This window comes from Stegostoma tigrinum, chromosome 25 (assembly GCF_030684315.1).
Source record: "Stegostoma tigrinum isolate sSteTig4 chromosome 25, sSteTig4.hap1, whole genome shotgun sequence".
Taxonomy (NCBI): domain Eukaryota; kingdom Metazoa; phylum Chordata; class Chondrichthyes; order Orectolobiformes; family Stegostomatidae; genus Stegostoma; species Stegostoma tigrinum.
The window spans coordinates 23,903,451-23,923,809 of record NC_081378.1 but is presented as its reverse complement, the minus strand read 5'-3'; the positions used below and the strand labels follow the sequence as shown (position 1 = coordinate 23,923,809).

The window sequence follows — 20,359 nt, the reverse complement described above, 5'->3', positions numbered from 1 at the left end:
TAATTCCAATGAGAAAGAATTGTTTTACTGCCTTCGCTGAAAGTCAGCTTGATGAATAAGATTCATCTCAAAAACCACCATCTCCTCCGGTACACTGAAAATGCACTCAGCATACCATTTATTAATTTCCAATGGAAGGCCATTTTTTTCATGGGTATTTATTTCAAATTTTCTCAATTTGTCAATGTTTGCAGGCTTATTTTTCTACTGCTGTGATAAGGATGCCATCTAACTTTAATTCCAACCTTTTCACCAATGTCCTCTTTGATTACTGTTTAAAGGAGTGCATTAAATATAACCCAGATCACCTTGGGTTTGAGTGTATTGGCAGTGAAAGGTGACTGTAGAAATCAGACTCTTTTCTATTTCCATCAATAATGACTACATTTAAGAAGTACTGCATTGATTGTACAGTGCTTCAAAGCATCTCAAGATTGTGAAAGGTGGAGATACAAATACAAGTCATTCATTCTGAGTGCCCACTGCATTAGTTAGATCCTGCAGACCATGAAAGCTGCCACTCCAAACTTCTGAGACACCACTTATTATCATTTTGTTCCCTGATATAATCCTCAAAAGTCTTAGAAACAGTGGTCAAATCATCAATTAGTGATGCCTTTGTGAAGAAATAATGTTTTGTGCTGACTTCTAGGGCTGAAAATGAATCTGTAATTTTGATGTCAGGTAATAGAACGTGAGGCCAATTTGAATTTTAGCTCTATCACCAGAGAGTGGCAGGGACTAAAAGCCAGGCTTCTCTCTACTGAAAGCAGAGTTGGTGGTCATCAAACTCATACTCTACAATAATGATTCCCAAACATTTTGCTCACCGCGAACCCATTTTGAGGCTTGAAAACTGTTACAAGTCCTTGGTGGGCTTTGACAGTGCAGTGGGAGACAGTATCTATGAGATTGGGTTGGGATGGATTACTGCCTTGAAGCTTGCAACCCTAAAATTTCAGCTCACAACTTCACTCCAGAGTCTGAACCCCCATGTTGGGAAGCCCTGCCATACCACATTTCCCCATCACTGTGAAAAATGATACTTGGACTGGTAAGGAACAAGTAAGGAACTTCTTATGGAAAATTAAAACTAAGGAACAAAAAAATCACATAAAATTTAAAACAACCCTCACACCAGGGTAGAGATTCTATTTAGGCATTTCCTAATGAGTGTGAGATCTACTGTTGTCACTGGTTTTGCTCACGTCAAAGAGTCATTATAGTCTGTAACTAATGGCAAAAGGGAAATAAAGGAAAATGGTTAAGGAAATTAAATGGTTTGACAGAAACTGGGAGACTGAGAGCAAGGGCTCACAAAACAATATAGTGTCTGCATTAGGTGAGAAGACCATGTTACCAGCAAAACAAGTAGATTGGAGATGCATTTTGATATACGGTCAGAGAAAGGTCAAAGAATTAACTACTATTCTGGACTTAGGAACTTACACCTTGTTAAAAGAAGAACATTCAAACTGCAGAGATTTGTGGGACAAATGGATATTCTTCAGAAAATGAATATCAACATCATCAGAAAAAAGCCTGTAACATTTAGGAAACTTTCTGCTTTGCATTTTTCATGAGAAATACAACAATTATTATTTGAAGAGTGAAGGTAAAATAGCCATAGTCTGACCAGGCCAAGGGCTGTTCTCCCAGGGAGAGAGGGAGGGAGGGCTGGTGGTGCTTTAACCTGAGGATCACCACACCTCAGGGAAGAAGTTGAGAAGGAGCATCCTTAATAGCAATCTCAGCCGGTGTGGGCATTGAACCCATGTTGTTGGCCTCAGTCTGCATTGCAAACCAGCCATCCAGCCAACTGAGCTAATGCTTAGATGAAACCAATAATAAACTCAGTTATAATATGCAAAAGGTCAACTTACTGAAACATGGCCATCAGAACCCACAGTGACTGAATACTGTGGAATTACTGAAATCTTAGCTATGTACTGTAACATACATTGTATCAGTGATAATGGGAACTGCAGATGCTGGAGAATCCAAGATAATAAAATGAGAGGCTGGATGAACACAGCAGGCCCAGCAGCATCTCAGGAGCACAAAAGCTGACGTTTCGGGCCTAGACCCTTCATCAGAAAGGGTCTAGGCCCGAAACGTCAGCTTTTGTGCTCCTGAGATGCTGCTGGGCCTGCTGTGTTCATCCAGCCTCACATTTTATTATACTGCAACATACATTCCCTGATTCTCCTGCAAAAATAGTTTCACAGCCGTTCCACAACAAAACAAATCTCCCAAAATACTTGACCTTGCAAACCATAATAAAGATGAACTTTACAAAGTCAAAATTCACTTTAGTTATTTTTTAAATATATATATGCTGTTCCCTGCAGTGTTTTAATGCTAGGGGAGTGACCCTTAAATATAGATGTCTCCTGGCCAAATTTTGACTCCTTTGGGTGTGGTGGAGTCAAAGTCCATCTGGCCACCTGCTAATTAAAATAATGACATTACTCCAATTATCCCTCTCCAAAAAGAAGCTTCAGTTGAGCCTGAAAATGATTTAAATCCAGAGGATTAAAAAGAAAGCAAAACATTTACAAACAGGCATTTCTGTAAAAACCTTAATTACTATTTTGGAAAGTCATAAACTCATTTAAAGTAAGCAAAGTAATGGAGTAAGACTATCCTATGAAAATAAATATATGAATTATTCTTTTACTACTCCGACTGACTTGCTTGGAATTGAAACTGCAAATTATAAGAGTGGGGTAATCTGAATCACCAAACTACTTGTATTTGGCAGCCTGGTCCCAACTATTAGCATGATTAACAAAGGGTGTTTTTGTTCTGTAACTTAAACGGTGCTGCCCATCAACACTGTACTGATAACATAAGCACAAATACAGTCTCAGCTTAGGCACCTGAGAGAGCCAGGAAGTATACTGGGTGAGACTCGTAGTAAAACTAGTTTTTGGTTCTACTTTGCAGTCTCTAAGGTCTTTATTTTCCATTGGAATAAGGAGTTGAATTATTTTATTGATTGGCAAGTTCGGCTGCCATGATCAAAAGCAGAAGCTAATTCCACTTCAATAGGAAGACAGACACTGGCATCTTGCTACTGACAACCAATGAACAGCCGGCTCTGGAAGAGCCATGCAATTGAGGAGATGTCTCACTCCTTTGTTCTGCCGCTAGCGGTAGTCATTGCTGAGGCTACAGGTATAGGAGGAGGGCCTTTGAAAGGCAAAGAGCACGAAGATTTTTGTAAGGATGCCAGAGCTAGAAAGGAATGCCCCAGCGACCAGGCTGCAAGAAATCGTAGTGCACTGAAAGCAGTGTTGCTGCTGGGGAAGATATTGTTGAGCAGGGGCCCTCCATTAGCCATGGCCTGCTCACAAGAGGCAGCACCAGAGGAACCCACTTGGAGGCCCCCATGTTTATCTGGTACGCTCAGATGCAGCAGCCAACTCTTCCCAATACAGGAAAAACACCAACAAGAGAAGGAAGTGACCCTAACTTTGGTCATTAAGTTATTCAACCGCTGCCGACTTGGCAGTTGTGCTGCTAAGGGTTGTGCCACTGGCAATATGGCAATGGCACTGGAAAGATGTTGGGCGTCCCAATCATACACCTTCTCTAAACATGGTGACACCCCTCCTGCCTCCCAGCTGGAGCTCAATGGGTGGAAAAAAACTCAGCTCCAAGTTTAGAATTGGTATCAAAAGTTTATTCCTTCAGAGCACCATTAAACATGTGCAGCAAAACTGCACGGTAACAGAGATCCCACAACAACGGCAGAAGTTAAGAATTCGAAAGCAATAATTTCCATTCCTTTTTACGAGTTGTTTTTTATGGCATTTCCAATTAAGAAAGACAATGCAAGGGATTTTCCATGTAGAAGGCTGTGAGAATTTTGTTTCTAAATGAACTCAGCATGAAGTCGTTTGGAACAAAAACAGAAAGTGCCGGAGAACAGAGGGGAAAACAAGTTAATGTTTTGAGTACAAAGGGTCTGGCAGCATCTCCCCACAGATCCTGCTGAGATTCTCCAGCATTTCTGTTTTTGTATTTATAATTTTATAAAATGCCACACTGAATATAAATTTTTGAACAAAATAGACAGTATCTGCAATTACTAAGCTGCAAATTCACCCCAGAGAATATATGTATGCGCGTGCACGCGCGAGTGCGTGTAAGAGTGAGGGGAGGGGAAGAAAGTGTGTATATGCATGCGCATGTGCTGGGGAAGAGTGTATGTGTGCAAGCTTGAGAGAGAAGCTCACTAACTCTCTTGCTCTCTGTCTCACATATACTCTCTCTCTCTGTGAGCACATGCTTCTCTCTCAAGCACGCCCTCTGTCTCACTCCCACTCACGCCCACTCCCTGTCTCTCTCTCTCTCATATGCATGCAGAGAGGTGTGTGAAACTCACATGCTTTGCTCTCCCTTCCCCTTACATGCATCCACATAGTGCATAAATCTGTGGGGCGAATTTGCATTTGTAAATTTGTAATTGCAGATATGTTCTATTCAAAAAGCATACAATTTGTAAACAGTCAATGTGACATTTAGGAAAAAAACGTCGACTCCAAGTTAATACACAGCCAGATTCTAAACAAGGCCTTGTACCTAAATGCACTGTCTGACCTGAGATGTCACCTCTAGTTAGTTATCTCAGTCACCTTTAGTTATCTCAAGGCAGTGTCTCGACAGAAATTCTGGGATTTGCATATCGATCAATTGAAACCTGCATGCCCTTTCTAACTGATTAAAGATTTCGCAGCCATCTTAGGTTTGTGAAATACATTTGCATCGGTTCTATGACCCTTTGATCTTTTCCTTATAAGTTCCTTATCTGATGCCACCTCTCACTAACACCTGAAGAACAAACAAGACTTCAAAAGCTTGTGTTCCCAAATAAACCTGTTGGACTATCACCTAGTGACGTGAAATATCAGGAAGCGAAGGGGTCCTAACAGTTGTCCCGAGGGAAGCCCTCTATAAACTGACCCCAGTCAGATAAATAACCATTCATTACTCTGAGGAGTTCTGAGGAACAGTCACCGGACCTCAAACATTAACTTTGTTTTTTGACTTCACAGATGCTGCCAGACCTGCTCAGCTTTTCCAGCAACTTCATTTTTGTTCCTGATTTACAGCATCCGCAGTTCTTTCAGTTTTTAACCATTCATTACGACTGTTTTCTGTCACTCAGCCGTTTTGTTACTCCTAAACTGACCTGAATGGGGCCTTCGCTATTTAAACTGGTTGCCTGCTTCCATTTGGCTTTCACAGGCTCTGCCAGGGAAAGACCTTTAGGAAGTACATTCTAATTAATACCTTCAGGAAACAGAAAATATTACAGCAAAGTTAACTCATTTCTTTTAAAAAGAACTTTTTTTGTTTATTCTGGAGGAAGACTTTGGGATCTGTTTATTATCAGAAGCAATGCTGAGGGAGAGAATGAGAATTCAAGATTCCCCCAAGGTAGGGAGAGAATAAAAGTCTGCTAGATTACAAATGTAATCCACTGCAATGATGGCATATATAACAACTTGGAATGTGCTTACACAAGTAATCCTGCTTAATACAACAGAAAATCTGTCCAGACTTGAATTCAATAATAGGTAATTTCAAGAGATACACCCATGACAGAATGAGTCACATAATTAGAAAGGAAGAATATTAAGAAGCTATATTCTCCAGAGGAAGAGCTGCCTTCTTGAAGAATGACCCTTTCTCTTTGGATGATTCAGTTATCATGCAGATGGCCAATTTACTCATCTCAGATGAAGAGGTTATATAAACAAATACTTAAACAAAAGGTGATACGTATCAGGGAAATGGCAGAACTAAATTCCTCTGTCCCTCAACAATTCTAATTTTACAGATACACTGTGACCTTCATTAAGGAGGAGGTTAATTAGAGTGAGGAATCCTGCCAATTTATGGCATCTACAATATCCTGTGGGCAATATATTTTACTTGCAGCAAAGTGACAGTTGGATATAATCAAAGGTGATGCTTTACTAGTTCTTAAATATTTGGTAAGAAGCAATACACTTACTGATGCTTATATTATTACAGAATCACATGCCATTAGCTTGTACCTTGCTACTACAATGTTTTGATTTCCAGAGGCTGTGTGTTTTCTTATGGATAATGCAGATAAACATGAGGTACTGTGCTCTACACTAAAATTCCAGATTAAATTCCTAGCTCATGCTAAATTAGTTAATCGCAATCAGAGCGAAGGTGGAAGCCTAATAATTTACCTCAAAACTCTCAACCTCACCATAGGCAGAAAAAGCAACCAGAAATTCTATTTCTGGTCATAATGCAGTCTGATATTTTTTCAGTTTTCTTTTCTTCAGTCTATCCTAATTTTTTAGCCTCCATGTAGGAATATAACCTTGTGGCTATTATTTAAATATTGGTTTTGCTCTCCTTTCTACTATGATAAAGAACAGAGTGCAAAAGGGACAATGCATCTCCCTGCATGTAAATTGCTAGCAGAAAGTGGGTGTACCAGCTGCAAGCATATGTTCCTGCTTTCTTCCTCCCTTGTTACAAGTGTTTCTACTAGAATCCTTTAGAGAAATGTGGTGATAGGGTCAGTGACAGAGGATGAAAGGTCTCACATTCTTTGAATTGCATGAAACGCTAGTAGGGGCCTCCTCTTTTTCCAGATTACCTGTAACATCTATTCAGTCCTTAGTTCTCTGCTTTTTCTTCTTTTCAATAAACGATTTAAATTATTCATATAGTTTTCAGGTTGAAGAAATTAAAAAGACATTGTAAACAAATGGATTCCTTGGTAGTACTAGTAAACCTAGAAAGTAGATATAAACACCATTACAGATGTAAATTATTCAAATGGGCCACAGCATCATCGGGCTTGTATTGAAGTAAAAAGATAGTTTACATTTTTGATTGGCTCATTTCCATGGTGCTGTTTGGTGAGGGTAGAAATATATGTTTAGTTTCATCTAACTGTGTGCGTGTTTGCAAATAGAAGTAGGCAACCTGCCTGGTTGGAATTGGGAGAAGGCAAAAATAATATGCAAGGAGTTGTAAAGCTGCTCCGAGACCAAAGGCTGCACAGAATGTGGAGAAGCAGACTGGAAAAAAAACAGTCTACTCCTGTCCAAAGTCGGGTCAAGCAGCACAGAGACCATGAGAAACCAGGGTTGTTCCTGATTTTATGCATCACTTAGCAAGTATGTAGCGATGCCCAAGCTTGAACAGAAAGGTTTACAGTTGTGAGGTTTTGAAGCAATGTTGGAAGGTAAGTTAGCCAACAGCTGGATGCTCACGAGAGCTCATGTTTTGGAGGATAGCTGGAATACAGTTGGATAAATCAAAGTGAATTCTGGAGAGCTGTGGGTAACTTGGATTGGTCCCAGCAGGCAATTTTTTTCTTTAAATTTCTACAGAGAGCCTAACTAGATAGAGTTGGTCAGTCAACACATACTGTCAAACATTCAGACATGCAGAATAGTGCCAACAGAGAATGCAATTGCCAGTTAAAAAAGCTTCTGATCTGGCCGAGATAAATTGTATGAAAATTAAAGTATATGAATAATAAACATTAAAATTAACTGTCAGGTGTTTGAAATGGAACTTTGATAGATAAGGACTTACCTCATTGGCTAAAGCAAATGTTCCCCAGTGTATTCCTACAGACTTTTTTGCCTGAACATCTATATGGATCCTCACAGCCTCCTCTGGGTTCACATGATTATATTTCATAAACCATCTGGAGCAGAGACATAAACATAGACAGGTAAATTAGGAACCTCAAAATGAATAGTAGCAGAAACTTCATGTTTCTGTGCTGAACATGTAAAGATCTCTTACATCTCCTTTTCCGCTGGTTCTCAGCTCAGTCGCCTCAATGTCAAATCTAAATTATCCATCAGATCCAGTGCATGATCTACAATTTATGTTGTTGCCCACTCTGCTTCAGGTTTGCAAGCCACTCTCAATCTCTTCAATTCTGCTTCCAAGAACTTCAGTCTGACCTTTTATTCTTTTATAGCATTTCTGGCAAGGCCAAGAATTGTTTACCATCCCAAATGCCCTTGGTAGACCATTAAGATGATGTTAGTTTGGAGTCACACTTAAGCCAAACTGGGTAAGAATGGTGTATTTCCTTCCATAAAGGACATAAAACTTTCAGAGACAATTGATGATAGCTGTCATAGTCATTATTACTGGGACTAGATATATTTTCCCAGATTTACTAATTACTAAGTTAGAATTCTAGCTCCTGCATTGGATTTGAACCTTTGCCCTCAGAGTATTAATTTGAACCTTTGAATTATTAACCCAAAGACATTATCACTACACCACTATCGCTCCAAAGTCAAAAGTATAGATCAGTCCACACTTGTTCAGCCAAACATACCACTCCCATATATTTTGAAGGATTTTAAAATACTTTAATGAGCTTTTCCTGTAAATTGAAAAGCACTTCCATCAAAAGAACACTCTTGACAAAGAGATGCAACAATAAAAGAGGAATTATTTCTCTCAAAGGGTCATGTAACTGTGGAATTCACTACCCTAGAGTGTAGTTGCATCTGGGATACTGAATAAATTTAAGTAGAAGACAGATTTTTAATCAGCAAAGAGTTAAAGGATTATGGGGAATGGGCAGGAAAGTGAAGTTGAGGTTGAGATGAGAATGCTATGATTTTATTAAATGGCTGAGGATGCTGAAGGGGGTTACTTACTCCTAGTTCTTATGTTCTTAGCTGCACTAGCTCAGCCTTTAAAAATTATAGGATTGTGTGTTTGATAACAAAGACATCTGCAAGTCGACAAAAGCCTTAATGCACAGAGCAGTTGTCTTCATCACATTCCTGTGCTTCAGCAAGACCTGGATTGAATACCATGACACAAAGTACTTCTCAAAAAAAATTCTATCAGCAATGTATCTGCCACATCCTCCGGACTCAGCAATAAATATACTTTAGTGTCCTTTTTTTAAAAAGGACGAAAGCCAGTTCCGGCAAAACTGAAGAAAACAACTTCCATGGACTGAACTCTGTCTGCTCTGTGGAAGAGCTTCTACCCCGACAGGTCCTGTTTTCACAATTCTCAAATAGTCAACTTTCCAGAGGAGAACAAAGAAAATGCTCAAAGGCTTGCCGAAGTGAACCACTGTAGTCTATGTGAGGTAGGTGCACCTACATTGAAAGAATAGCAATTTACTTGCAACTAACTTGGAACTGACAAGTAATATATGTTTAGGGCCCTTGTCCTTTTGGGTATTAGAGATTGCCGGTTTGAGAAAATGTTATTGAAGCAACATCCGCAATCTATTGCAATTACAGGAAGTGAATGTTTATTGTAACAGGAAATGTCAAGAGAAGATAATTAGACTCTCTCTTAGGAGATGATCATTGCCTGGCATTATATGGTATAAATGTTACTTGCCACTTGGCAATGGACTGCTTAAGTATCTGAAAAATCAAGTGTGGAACCGGACACTGCTAACCGTATGATAGACATAGGTCTTTGATGGAGCAACTGAAAATGTTTGGGCATAGTGAAACTGAAACAACAATGTCCTGGAGCAGAAATACCTGGATTCCAGCAACCAAAAGCTATTGTCTTTTGCACTAGATATGACTCTAACCAAATGGAGGAGTTTCCATTAATTCCCATTTATTTAAAGTTTACTATGATTTCTTTAGGCCACACTTTCTCAAATGCTGCCTTGGTATCTACAGCAGTTAGTCTTATCTTACCTCTAAAATACAGCCCTTTTTTCCCCCTGCTGATTGACCAGAGTGAAACCTCTTGCAACGAACAGCCTGTGGTATCGAACTGTAAACCGGTTCTTTGCACAGTAGAAGTCAATTTGGTCTCCGGTGGAGAACTTGGAGAAATTTGATGGTGTATTTGAAAATACACAAGCGATATTTTTGACAATGATGAATTTTGGTCAATAAATACATCCAACACAAACTGTTAATGATGTATATACATAGATGGGAGATTTATACAGAGGGTCATCCTTCAATTACTCAGTAAGTTTAATAAAGTTAAAGCTCAGCCATAAATAGCATAATGCTCCAGATTTGATCCCAGGCCTGTGCTGAGTCAGCAATGATAACACTACATGTCCTACAATTAACTTTGGGATATTGGATTAATAAAGGATAATCCTATTTGTGTACTCAACCTTTGGTAGAAATGTGTGTACTGGTCCTTCATAGTGTCAGAATTACATTCAGCACAGAGTCCTCCCACAGTCAAATATCATGACAATACTGTTAAAGCTTTCTGGTGAAGGAATGATAGTTAGTAGACAAGTTTTGCATACATCTGTCACCAACATCATTGAGAGAGGAAGTAAAAGCTTAAAACTTAGAAAAGAATGGTCAAGGGGAACATTTTTCCAGCGATATCAGCACCATCTGATTTTCTAATGAATTTAGGATACTTTAAAGAGATTAGCGGCTGTTCTACTTAATTAATCCATGCACGTTATTAAATGTTAGTATATCTGGTAATGATAAACAATTGGTCAGAAAATTTAATAACAAAACTAGAGTTATGTAGTATGTAAGAAAAAGGATTTACAAACTAGTATATTTTAATGTGGGGCCAATATATATTTCTTGCCCATTTTTTCAAATTATGCCCTCCATTGCCAGGGCCATACCATGCCAACAGCAATTTGCATTAATGTTACTTAACACTACTAACGCACATTTGGAACTTCTACTACTGGATATTTGGCTGTTTTGCACTGTTGAAGCTACTGTAGAGAAGTTTGCATATGCCTTAAAGTATCCAACTTAGATTATAACACATTCTGATGTCCAGCAAATAACTGGATCTTAAGAAACTTAAATTTTCTGTGGTATAACGGTTGCAATTGTATGTAAAATGGTTTCAGTGGTACTGAAGTAACTATAAACAAAATATATTCGTCAGTTCTGAGTGCAGAAGCAAGAAAGTAAGACTTAATTTGTACAAAGCAATCATTAGGCCACTTTTGCCAAGTTGTGTGCAATTTTACAGACTCCAGAGCCATAAAAATGCAGAGTTGATTCCCAGGATAATATGAACACATTTATGATGAGATACATGAAAAACAGAGCTGCATTCATTGCAGCAAAAAAAGATCAGGAGGCCTAACATGCACCACATTTTGAAACAGTAAAGAAAACAAGTGAAAAATTATTTCCATTGACAGTCAAAGAGCATGGAAACAGACTCTTTGCTCCAACTCATCCATGCCAATCAAGTTTCCCAAACTAAACTAGTCCCACTTGCCTGTAATATGACCCATATCCCTCTAAATCTTTCCTATTCATGTACCTGTTCAAATGTCTTTTGAATGTTGTAATCATACCTGCATCTGCCACTTCCTCCAATAGTTCAATCCACATAATGCTGGGACTTCTTTCATTAGAGCGTAGGATGTTGAGGGTTGACCATATGGAGGTTTAAAAAAAAATCACAGGGGACATAGATAAGATAAATAGAAAAGTTTTGTGATTCAGTTGCCCCTCTTAAAATCCTTTGCCTCTCACCTTAAAAAGATCCCCACTAGTTTCAAACTCCACCACCTCAGGAAAATAAAACTTTTCTATTTATCTTATCTAATGTCCCCTGTGATTTTTTAAACCTCCATATGGTCAACTCTCAACATCCTACGCTCTAATGAAAAAAGTCCCAGCTCTCCATAAATCTCAAACCCTCCAGTCCCAGCAAAGTCCTTGTATATCTCTTCTGAATCCTCTCCAATTTCATTATTTCCTCCAAAGAGCAGGGCGACTAAAACTGTACACAGTACTCCAAAAGTCGTCTCACCAATGTCCTGTCCAACCTCAACACGACATCCCAAGTCCTATACTCAATGGTCTGAGCAATGAAGGCAAGTGTGCTTATTACCTTCTTAACCACCTTGTTTACATGTGACACAACTTTCAAAGAACTGTGTACCTGAACCCCTAGATCTCTCTGTTTAACACCATCACCCAGGGCCCTACCATTAACTGTATAAGTCCTGTCTTCGTTCACTTGACCAAAATGCAATACCTCGCATTTATCCAAATTAAACTCCATTTCTCACACCTTAGCCCATTGGCCCAGTTGATCAAGATTCCTTTGTAATCTTAGATAGCCTTCTTCACTGTCAACTATACCTCCAAGTTTTGTGTCATATACAAACTTACTAACCATGTCTCCTAAATTCTCATCTAAATCATTTATGTAAGTGACAAACAAAAGTGGAAGTAGGACCAATCCCTGCAGAACACTGCTGGTCACAAGCCTCCAGTCCAAAATATAACCCTCCACACCACCCTCTGTTTCCTACTGTCAAACCGATTTTGTATCCAGTTGGCAAGCTCTCCCTGAATCCATGTGATCTAACTTTACAAACCAGTCTACTATACAGATTGTCAAAGGCATTACTAAATTCCATGTAGACATGCGTTCAATCTTCTTGGGATCAGGTCCTTAAAAAACTCAAACAAGTTTGCAAGCCAAAATTTCCCATGCACAAGGCCATGCTGATTATCCTGAATCAGTCCTTGCTTCTCCAAAAGCGTATAAATCCTATCTCTCAGAATCCCCACCAACAATTTACGCCACTCTAATAAGTATAATCCTGCCCCTGAACTTTCATTATCTTACTTTTAAAAGCCTCCACTTGCCAATCATTCCTTTAACTGCAAACAGTTTATTCCATTCAGCTTTTGAAAGCTCCTATCACATCTTTTAAAATTAGCCTTACTTCAATTAAGAATATTAACATTTATACAACGCCCCTCCTTTTGCATAGCTATTTTAAAACTAATAGAATTATGATCACTGGTCCCAAAGTGTTCCCTCACTGCTTTGATGATGAATTTGTATTAAGGATTAACATTAACAGAGAGGTTGATTTTCTTCCCCCCCCCTCCCACAACACATATATTGTCCTTAGAACATGAAACACGTTAGAAGTCAACACTTTGCACAACCTCAGGATATGACAAAATGCTTTATAATTTCATCAAAAGTTTTGAAAGGAACACAACAACCAAAGAAATGAATATTGCTCTGAACACCAGAGAGAACCTATGTGCTTTTCTTCAAAACACTGCTACGGGACCTTTGTCATCTGCCCGAGAGAGCAGACATGGCCTTGTTTTTCTTAACTAGAAGTCATACCTCTGACAGTGCAGCGCTGAGAGAGTGCTGCACGATCAGCCAACAGTTTTACGCTCAACTGTCTGGAGTGAGATTGTATCCACAAACATCAGACTCAGAAAAAAGTCAGTGCTACCAACACAGCTGAGCAGTTATTTGAACCATGTCCCCTATTAAAAGAGCAAAGGAAAGAAGTGATCAAGGGGATTTGGAGCTTGAAGTTGAAACCGGAAATGTTGACAGAATGATGAGCCTCTTTTTGTGCTGACATTTCTATGATAAGGCATAGTATTGTACAGAGGCCACTACTAATGCATTCATCTGAAATTACTAGACCAATGACAAGTTTTAATGTCTGGACTGTAGAACAAGAGAGATTAGAAACGCTGAATTTATAAAGAAGAGGAATTAGCTCGTAAACTGCAAGTCATTAGGATTGGTCAGGATTCACAGCTTGTTGTTTAAGTATAAGATGTGACCAGTGATAACCTTTAGATGATCAAAGTACTCCAATGAGAACTGAACAAAACTAAAGATGTGCCTGCATGATTGCATACCATCATTGGAAATTCCTGTTCATTAGCATGAATGTACTCTGCAAGATACGTGAAAACAAAAATATATCAAAGCATGCAAAGAGGAAAGTAAACCTCTGCAGCTGCTGCTGATAACATTACAAACATCAAGGAGAAATCAGGAGCGTGCTGGGACAAACTAAGTGTACTATTTTAGGATCTTTCAAAAATAACATTTTCACACTATGTATGGAAGCAAAGCAAATGATCAAATCAGAGAGATTGGCAGTCAATTTTATTTTTTTAAAAAGGGGCAAGATGTTCTCAGTTACTGTTTTTCACTCTGGCACTGAAAAGACTAAGAAGTACAATGTCAGGAAGAAAAACAAAGTTGCTGGAAAAGCTCAGCAGGTCTGGCAGCATCTGTGGAGGAGGAAAAAAAAAGATTTAACGTTTTGGGTCCGGTTACCCTCTCTCAGAAGTATAATGTCAGGTCTGGCTAAATCGGGTTTTGGCCTATCGTGATCATTTCTGCTCATTGTACAAAATTGAGTCACTGTCTTTCCCTTGAAAGGTTAGTAAAGCAAAGCAAAGGTTGCAAAAATGGGACTTCATATGCCATGGTTGTACAATTCCCTGACACCATTGGTTCCTGGCATAAATCTAGAGACTGCTACTTTCAGTGAGGTGATGTGTTCTGATGTCTAGAAGGGCACAGAACTCAGAGGGTCAGACCATGGAAACAGCCTGAAGTTCTAAAGAACGGCAGGTCTAGAACTTACGCTACACAACATCTGATCTTTTGGGAGGCTTAGATAGCCTAAGTTTTCAGTGTGTCATATACACAAAGTAAAATGAGCTGCCTGGGACCCCAAATCCAGCAGATCACTCATGATAGGTCCATCTTCCACAGCTGGACCTTATTCCAAAATTCACACAGGTCTCTGCCCTTTAATAAAGTGTACACAGCTACTCTAGTGAAGAACAATCAAGTAATGCCACTGTTGCAACTGCAGCAGGAATATGCACCAAATTAGTGTTGGGAGTTCAGTCCAATGTCTGCCCTGGATCCTCAATGACTTTCAAATGGGATGGGGAATCCGGTAATTTCAGAAGAACCACTGCTGGGAGCAGAATTTTGGCTTTTGGTTCGTATGAGAACATGTAGGATGATGTGTGTTTTTGTAGCTAATGTAACACTGAGACAAAGAAACTCTCTTCCAGCTGAGGCCACCGGAAGCCAACTTTGCAGACACGCTTACACTGTCTATCCAAATTCACAAAATATACTGATCATGGATTTTAATTTTTTTCTGGATTAAAAATCCTGCTTTCCTCACATCAATGTAGCTGTTGCAGTGACTCTCAGCAAAGGGTCAATTGAGGCACCTTTGACTTTGGGATACAAAGAAACACTAGTTGTACTGATGGGCTTTATACATCACACAATTTTAATTTCTGCTAAAGTCGATGGAAAGGAAAATGGTGAGGCATGTTTTATGGATAGCTGGTCCAATATCACCTATATAACTCCAACACCTATGCCCCAGTTTTAAAATGGAAAGGAAAAGGATATAGAATAAAGTGACGCAGATGTATTCTCAATTGAAGAGAGAAAATAAAAACAGGTACTGATATGTTAAAAGTGCAGAGAACCTTTACAAGAATAATGCAATTGTCAGCTCTACTGAACATGCTGGGCTTTTTTCAGAAGGCAAACTGGGTGACCTGATAGCGGTTATTAAAATAATGAGTTAATTTGACGGCATAAACGTCAAGAAAACATGGGGTAGTCTGAAAGTAGAAGCTGATGAACATAGAATACTTGCTATAAGACAACTGGCTTCGGGAAGAGGCAAACCATTTGGCCCATTAAGCCTTCCCTGCCATTCAAAGAAATCATAGCAAATCTAATCATCTTCAAATTCATTTTTCTGCCTTATCCCCATAACCATTGATTCCTTGACTGGCAAAAGTATAGCCTTGAATATATTTAACAAACCCAGCCTTGACAGCCCTCTGCACTAAAAAATTCCACAGATCCAGTACTGAGAGAAGAGATTCCTCCTCATGTCTTAAATGGATGATCCCTTACTCTGAAATTATGCCTTTTGGTTGCAGCCTCTCCCACAAGGGGAACAATAAACCTTTTCCCATCTGTGTTCTCAAATGAACCCGAGTATAGCCCAAGCTACGCGGCCTCTCCTCATAAGACAGTTCCTCCATACATGGGACCGACCTAGTGAACGTACTCTGAACTGACTCCAAAGCCAGAGTCTCTTTCTTTAAATAAGGGGCCAATGTACTACTACCACTGCTACGTGCTAGGGAGAGCAGGAAAGGAGGGTAGGGTGGGTGAATGCGCGGTTGAGGAATTGGTGAAGGGGGCAAGGAATCACACTATTGGACCATTGGAATTAATAAAAGCTAAAACACTGTATGCCTTCTTAACAGCCCTGTCAACCTGGGTGGCAACTTTCAAGGATCTGTGTACATGGACACCGAGATCTCTCTGCTCATCTACACTACTAAGAATCTTACCATTAGCCCTGTACTTTGCCTTCCGGTTACTCCTACCAAAGTGCATCACCTCTCACTTGTCTGCATTAAACTCCATTTTCCAATATTTGACCTTCTGTTGGGAAAAAAAAAAGCAGGGCAAGTTACAGAGGTGACAGTGAGGGAGAACTTTGGGACAAGTGATCATAATTCTATTTGTTTTAAAACAGGTATTGAAAAGGACAGAATAGATCAAAAAGTCAAACTTCTAAACTGGATTAAGGCCAGTTTTCAGCTGTTAGACAGGAACTTTAAAAAATTGACTGGTGGTGGCTATTCGCAGATAAAGGGATGGTTGAAAAGTGGGTGGCCTTTAAAATTGAGATAACAAATGTTCAAAGACCACATGTCCCTAGTAGTGTGAAGGGCAAAGCTGGTCAGTATAGGGAATACTGTATGACTACAGAAATTGAAGCTCTGGTCAAGAAAATTGAGGCATATATAATCAGTAATCGAGTGAATCCGTAGAGGAGTATAAGAGCAGTGGGAGTATACTTAACAGAGAAATCAGGAGGGCAAAAAGGGTACTTGAGATAGCACTGGCAAATAGAGTTAACAAGAATCCAAAGAGATTCTCCAAGTACATTAGGGGTGACATAGTAAATAGAGAAAGGGGCCCCTTAAGGATCAACATGGCCATCTAGGTGTGAAACCACAGGAGATGGGTGAGATAATAAACAAATATTTCAAGTTAATATTTACTGTTGAGAAGGGCACAGAAGCTAAGGCATTTGGGAAAATAAGTAGTGATAGTTTGAAAAGAGTTCATTTTACAGAAGAGGAGGTGCTAGAGGTCCTAAAACATTGATAGGTATAAATCCAGAGGACGTGAACAAGTGTTTCCCAGAACCTTGTGGGAAGCTAGGGTACAGATAGCTGGGCCCCTTGCAGAGATATTTCCATCATTAACAGCCATGGGTGAGGTGCTGGATGACTGGAGGTTGGCTACGTAGTGCCACTTTTTAAAAAATGCTGTAACGAAAAGCCAGGGAACTGGACACTGGTGAACCTGATGTCAGTGGTGGGTAAGTTGTTGGAGGAGATACTGAACAACAGGATTTCCATGCATTAGGAAAGGCAAGGACTGTATAAGAATACACAACATGGCTTTGTGCATGGGAAATCTTGTCTCACGAGCTTGACTGAGTTTTTTTATGAGGAGATGACAAAGACAATTGAAGAAGGCAGAGTGGTAGACATTGTCTATGTGGATTTCAGCAAAGCATTCGACAAGGTTCCACATGGTAGACTGGTTAGTAAGATTGGATCACATGGGATCCAGGGTGAACTAGCCAAATGAATGCAAAGTTGGCTTGAAGGCAGGAGACAGATGGTGATGGTATGGTGTTCCTATTCAGATTGGAGGCCTGTGACTAGCAGTGTGCCACAAGGATCGGTGCTGGGTCCACTGCCTTTCACTGTTTATATAAATGGTTTGGACATGAATGTAGGTGGTATGGTTAGTAAGTTTGCTGATGACTCCAAAATAAAAAAAGTGTAGTGGTCAGTAAAGATTATCTCAGAGTACAACAGAACCTTGATCAGATGGGCCAATGGGCCGTAGAGTGGCAGATGTGGAACAAAAAATAAATCAGTGCATAGAAAAGGCATGTAAGAAAGGCACTATCACAATAATTATGGGGGACTTCACTCTGTTGGTGGTCTGCGAAAATCACATTGGTGGCGGATGCCAAGAAAAGGAATTTGTGGAATGTCTGTGAGATGTTTTCTTTAGAGCAGCTTGTGGTTGTGCCCACTAGAGAACTGGCAATTCTGGATTTAGTGATGTGCAATGAGGCAAACTTAATTAGGAAGCTTATGGTGAAGGTACCCTAGGGGCAGTGACCACAACATGAGAGAATTCATGAGAGAATTCACCCTGCAGTTTGATACAGAAGCATGTCTAAGATGTAATAGTATTACAGTTGAGTAAAAGTAATGGGAAGATGGTGGAGCAGAAACGGCAGGGGTTTCTGGGGGTAATTTGGGAAGCACAGCGGAAGTTCATCCCAAAACAGCCAAAACATTCGAAGGGGAGGACAGGGCAACCACAGCTGGGAAGGGAAGTCAGGGACAGGGTAAAAGGAAAATCATACAAGGCGGTGAAGACTAGTGGGAAGGCAGAGAATTGGGAAACTTTTACAAGCCAGTAGAGAACAACTTAGGAAGCAATATGGGGGGAAAAGAATGAAAAATAGCAAGTGACTCAGAATTCCACAGGAGTCAGTGTTGAGACCAAAATTATTCATGTTAAACAATGAAATGTTCTGGTCGAAGGAATTGCAGATGGTACAAAGGTAGATGGAGGGATAAGTGGAGGTACAGGTAGTGTAGAAGAGGCAAAGAGGCTGCAGAAGGAATTGGGCAGGCAAGGAGAGTGGGCAAAAATGTGACAAACGGAATACAATCATCTGGGAAAGTATGAGGCTATGCACCTTAGTAGGAAGAATAGAGGCATGGACTATTTTACAAATGGGGAAAGGCTTTGGAAATCTGAAGCACAAAGGGACTTGGGAGTCCTAGTTCAGGATTCTCTTAAGGTTAACATGCAGGTTCATTTGGCGGTTAGAACGGCAAATGCAACGTTAGCATTCATTTCAAGAGGGCTAGAATACAAGAGTAGGGATGTACTGCTGAAGCTGTATAAAGCTTTGGTCAGACCACATTTGGAATATTGTAAGCAGTTTTGGGCCCCATCTCTCAGGAAGGACATATTGGCCTTGAAAACTTAGTCTAGACACGCCTAGAAGAACAATCACAGGGATGAAAGAGTTGTTGTGGGAGGAGCAGTTGAAGACATTGGGTCTGTATGCCATGGAGTTTCGAAGGATAAGAGAAGGATCTCACTGGAACTTACAGAATACTGAGAGGCCTGGGTAGGGTGGAAAAGACTGGGGACCCAAGGGCACAGCTTCAGAGTGAGCAAACAATTCTTTAGATCTAAGATGAGGAAGAATTTCTGCAACCAGAGGGCATTGAATCTGTGGAACTCATTGCCACGGAGGCTGTGAAAGCCAAGTCATTGAATGCAATTAAGAAAGGTTCTTAACTAGAAGGAGATTAAAAAGGTTCCAGGGAGAAGGCAGGAGAATGGGGTTCAGAAACATATATGCCATGAACAAACAGCAGAGCAGATTCCACGGGTCAAATAGCCTAGTTCTCTCCTATATTTTGTGGTCTTATGGTCAATGAACCTGGATGTTAGTGTTTTTATCATTCATGCACAAAGACCTCCACATCCCTCTATACTGCAACTTTCTGCAGTCTTTCACTATTTAAGTAATATTCAGTTCTTCTATTCTTCCAGCCAAAGTGTATAACATCATATTATATTCCTTCTGCCACATTTTTGCCCACTCACCTAAAGTGTATACAGATCATTATGTCATACTCATTAGTTGCTTTGACAATTATTTTAATGTTACTTCCAAACTTGGTGACAGTAAATTCATTTTCATCATTCAAGTCATCAAATACAGTGTAAATAAATGGGGCCCTAACAATGATCCCTGCAGTACTCCACCAGCTACAAGCTGCCATCCTGAAAATGCCCCCCTTATCACATTCTCTGTCTTCTATTAGTTAGCCAATCCTCTATCCATGCGGGAATTGAACTTGAAAGCAGACAGGACCTCTAACCCTGCTTGGATGTTTCTCTCCCACCTATCCCTGGAATGTCACTCGAAGGCCATGTCCAGGTACCAAACTTGGTCTCTCCCGACTGGCTGGAAAACCCTGGTCCATTTCTTCTGAACTGATCTCAAGAGTCTTTTCATGAGCCTGACCAGCTGGCTGCCTGAGTGAAGACAGCTTACAATGCAAACTTCCATAGCCACCACAAAAAAAAAGCCCAGTGGCAGGATGGAGCTAAGAAACTGACATGCCAACCAACTGGCCTATTATGAGCATTCATTCACTTCCTCTCCAGGATCAAAAATACAGCCCAAAATATCAGCTGGAGATTGAACTGTTGGAACGCCACAGATGTGTTCAATCCTGTTTTTACCAAGTATCCACGCATACAGAGTTCTTTACTTAGCAACCTAAAACTGACTCACCACCTTAACCCCACCCAAATCCAAAGGCCATTTAAAAACAGCTGAAATTTACTTAATGCTACCCAAAAATCAGCAAACTCAACTCAAACTGGAAATCAAACTAGA

General features: G+C 40.0%; 2 protein-coding genes across 8 annotated transcripts in view; one reads left to right on the top strand and one right to left on the bottom strand.

Annotated features, from left to right (window-relative positions):
• Positions 1-20,359, bottom strand: part of napepld (N-acyl phosphatidylethanolamine phospholipase D) — a 42,929-nt gene that overhangs the window by 9,888 nt on the left and 12,682 nt on the right. For all 6 annotated transcript variants that reach the window (XM_048554238.2, XM_059654567.1, XM_048554233.2 and 3 more), the window contains one exon: positions 7,606-7,720. In XM_048554238.2, coding sequence (XP_048410195.1) covers positions 7,606-7,720 — 115 coding nt within the window. The remainder of the gene's footprint in view (positions 1-7,605; positions 7,721-20,359) is intronic.
• armc10 (armadillo repeat containing 10) overlaps positions 1-20,359 on the top strand; it is a 57,087-nt gene that overhangs the window by 32,924 nt on the left and 3,804 nt on the right. The window lies entirely within an intron of this gene.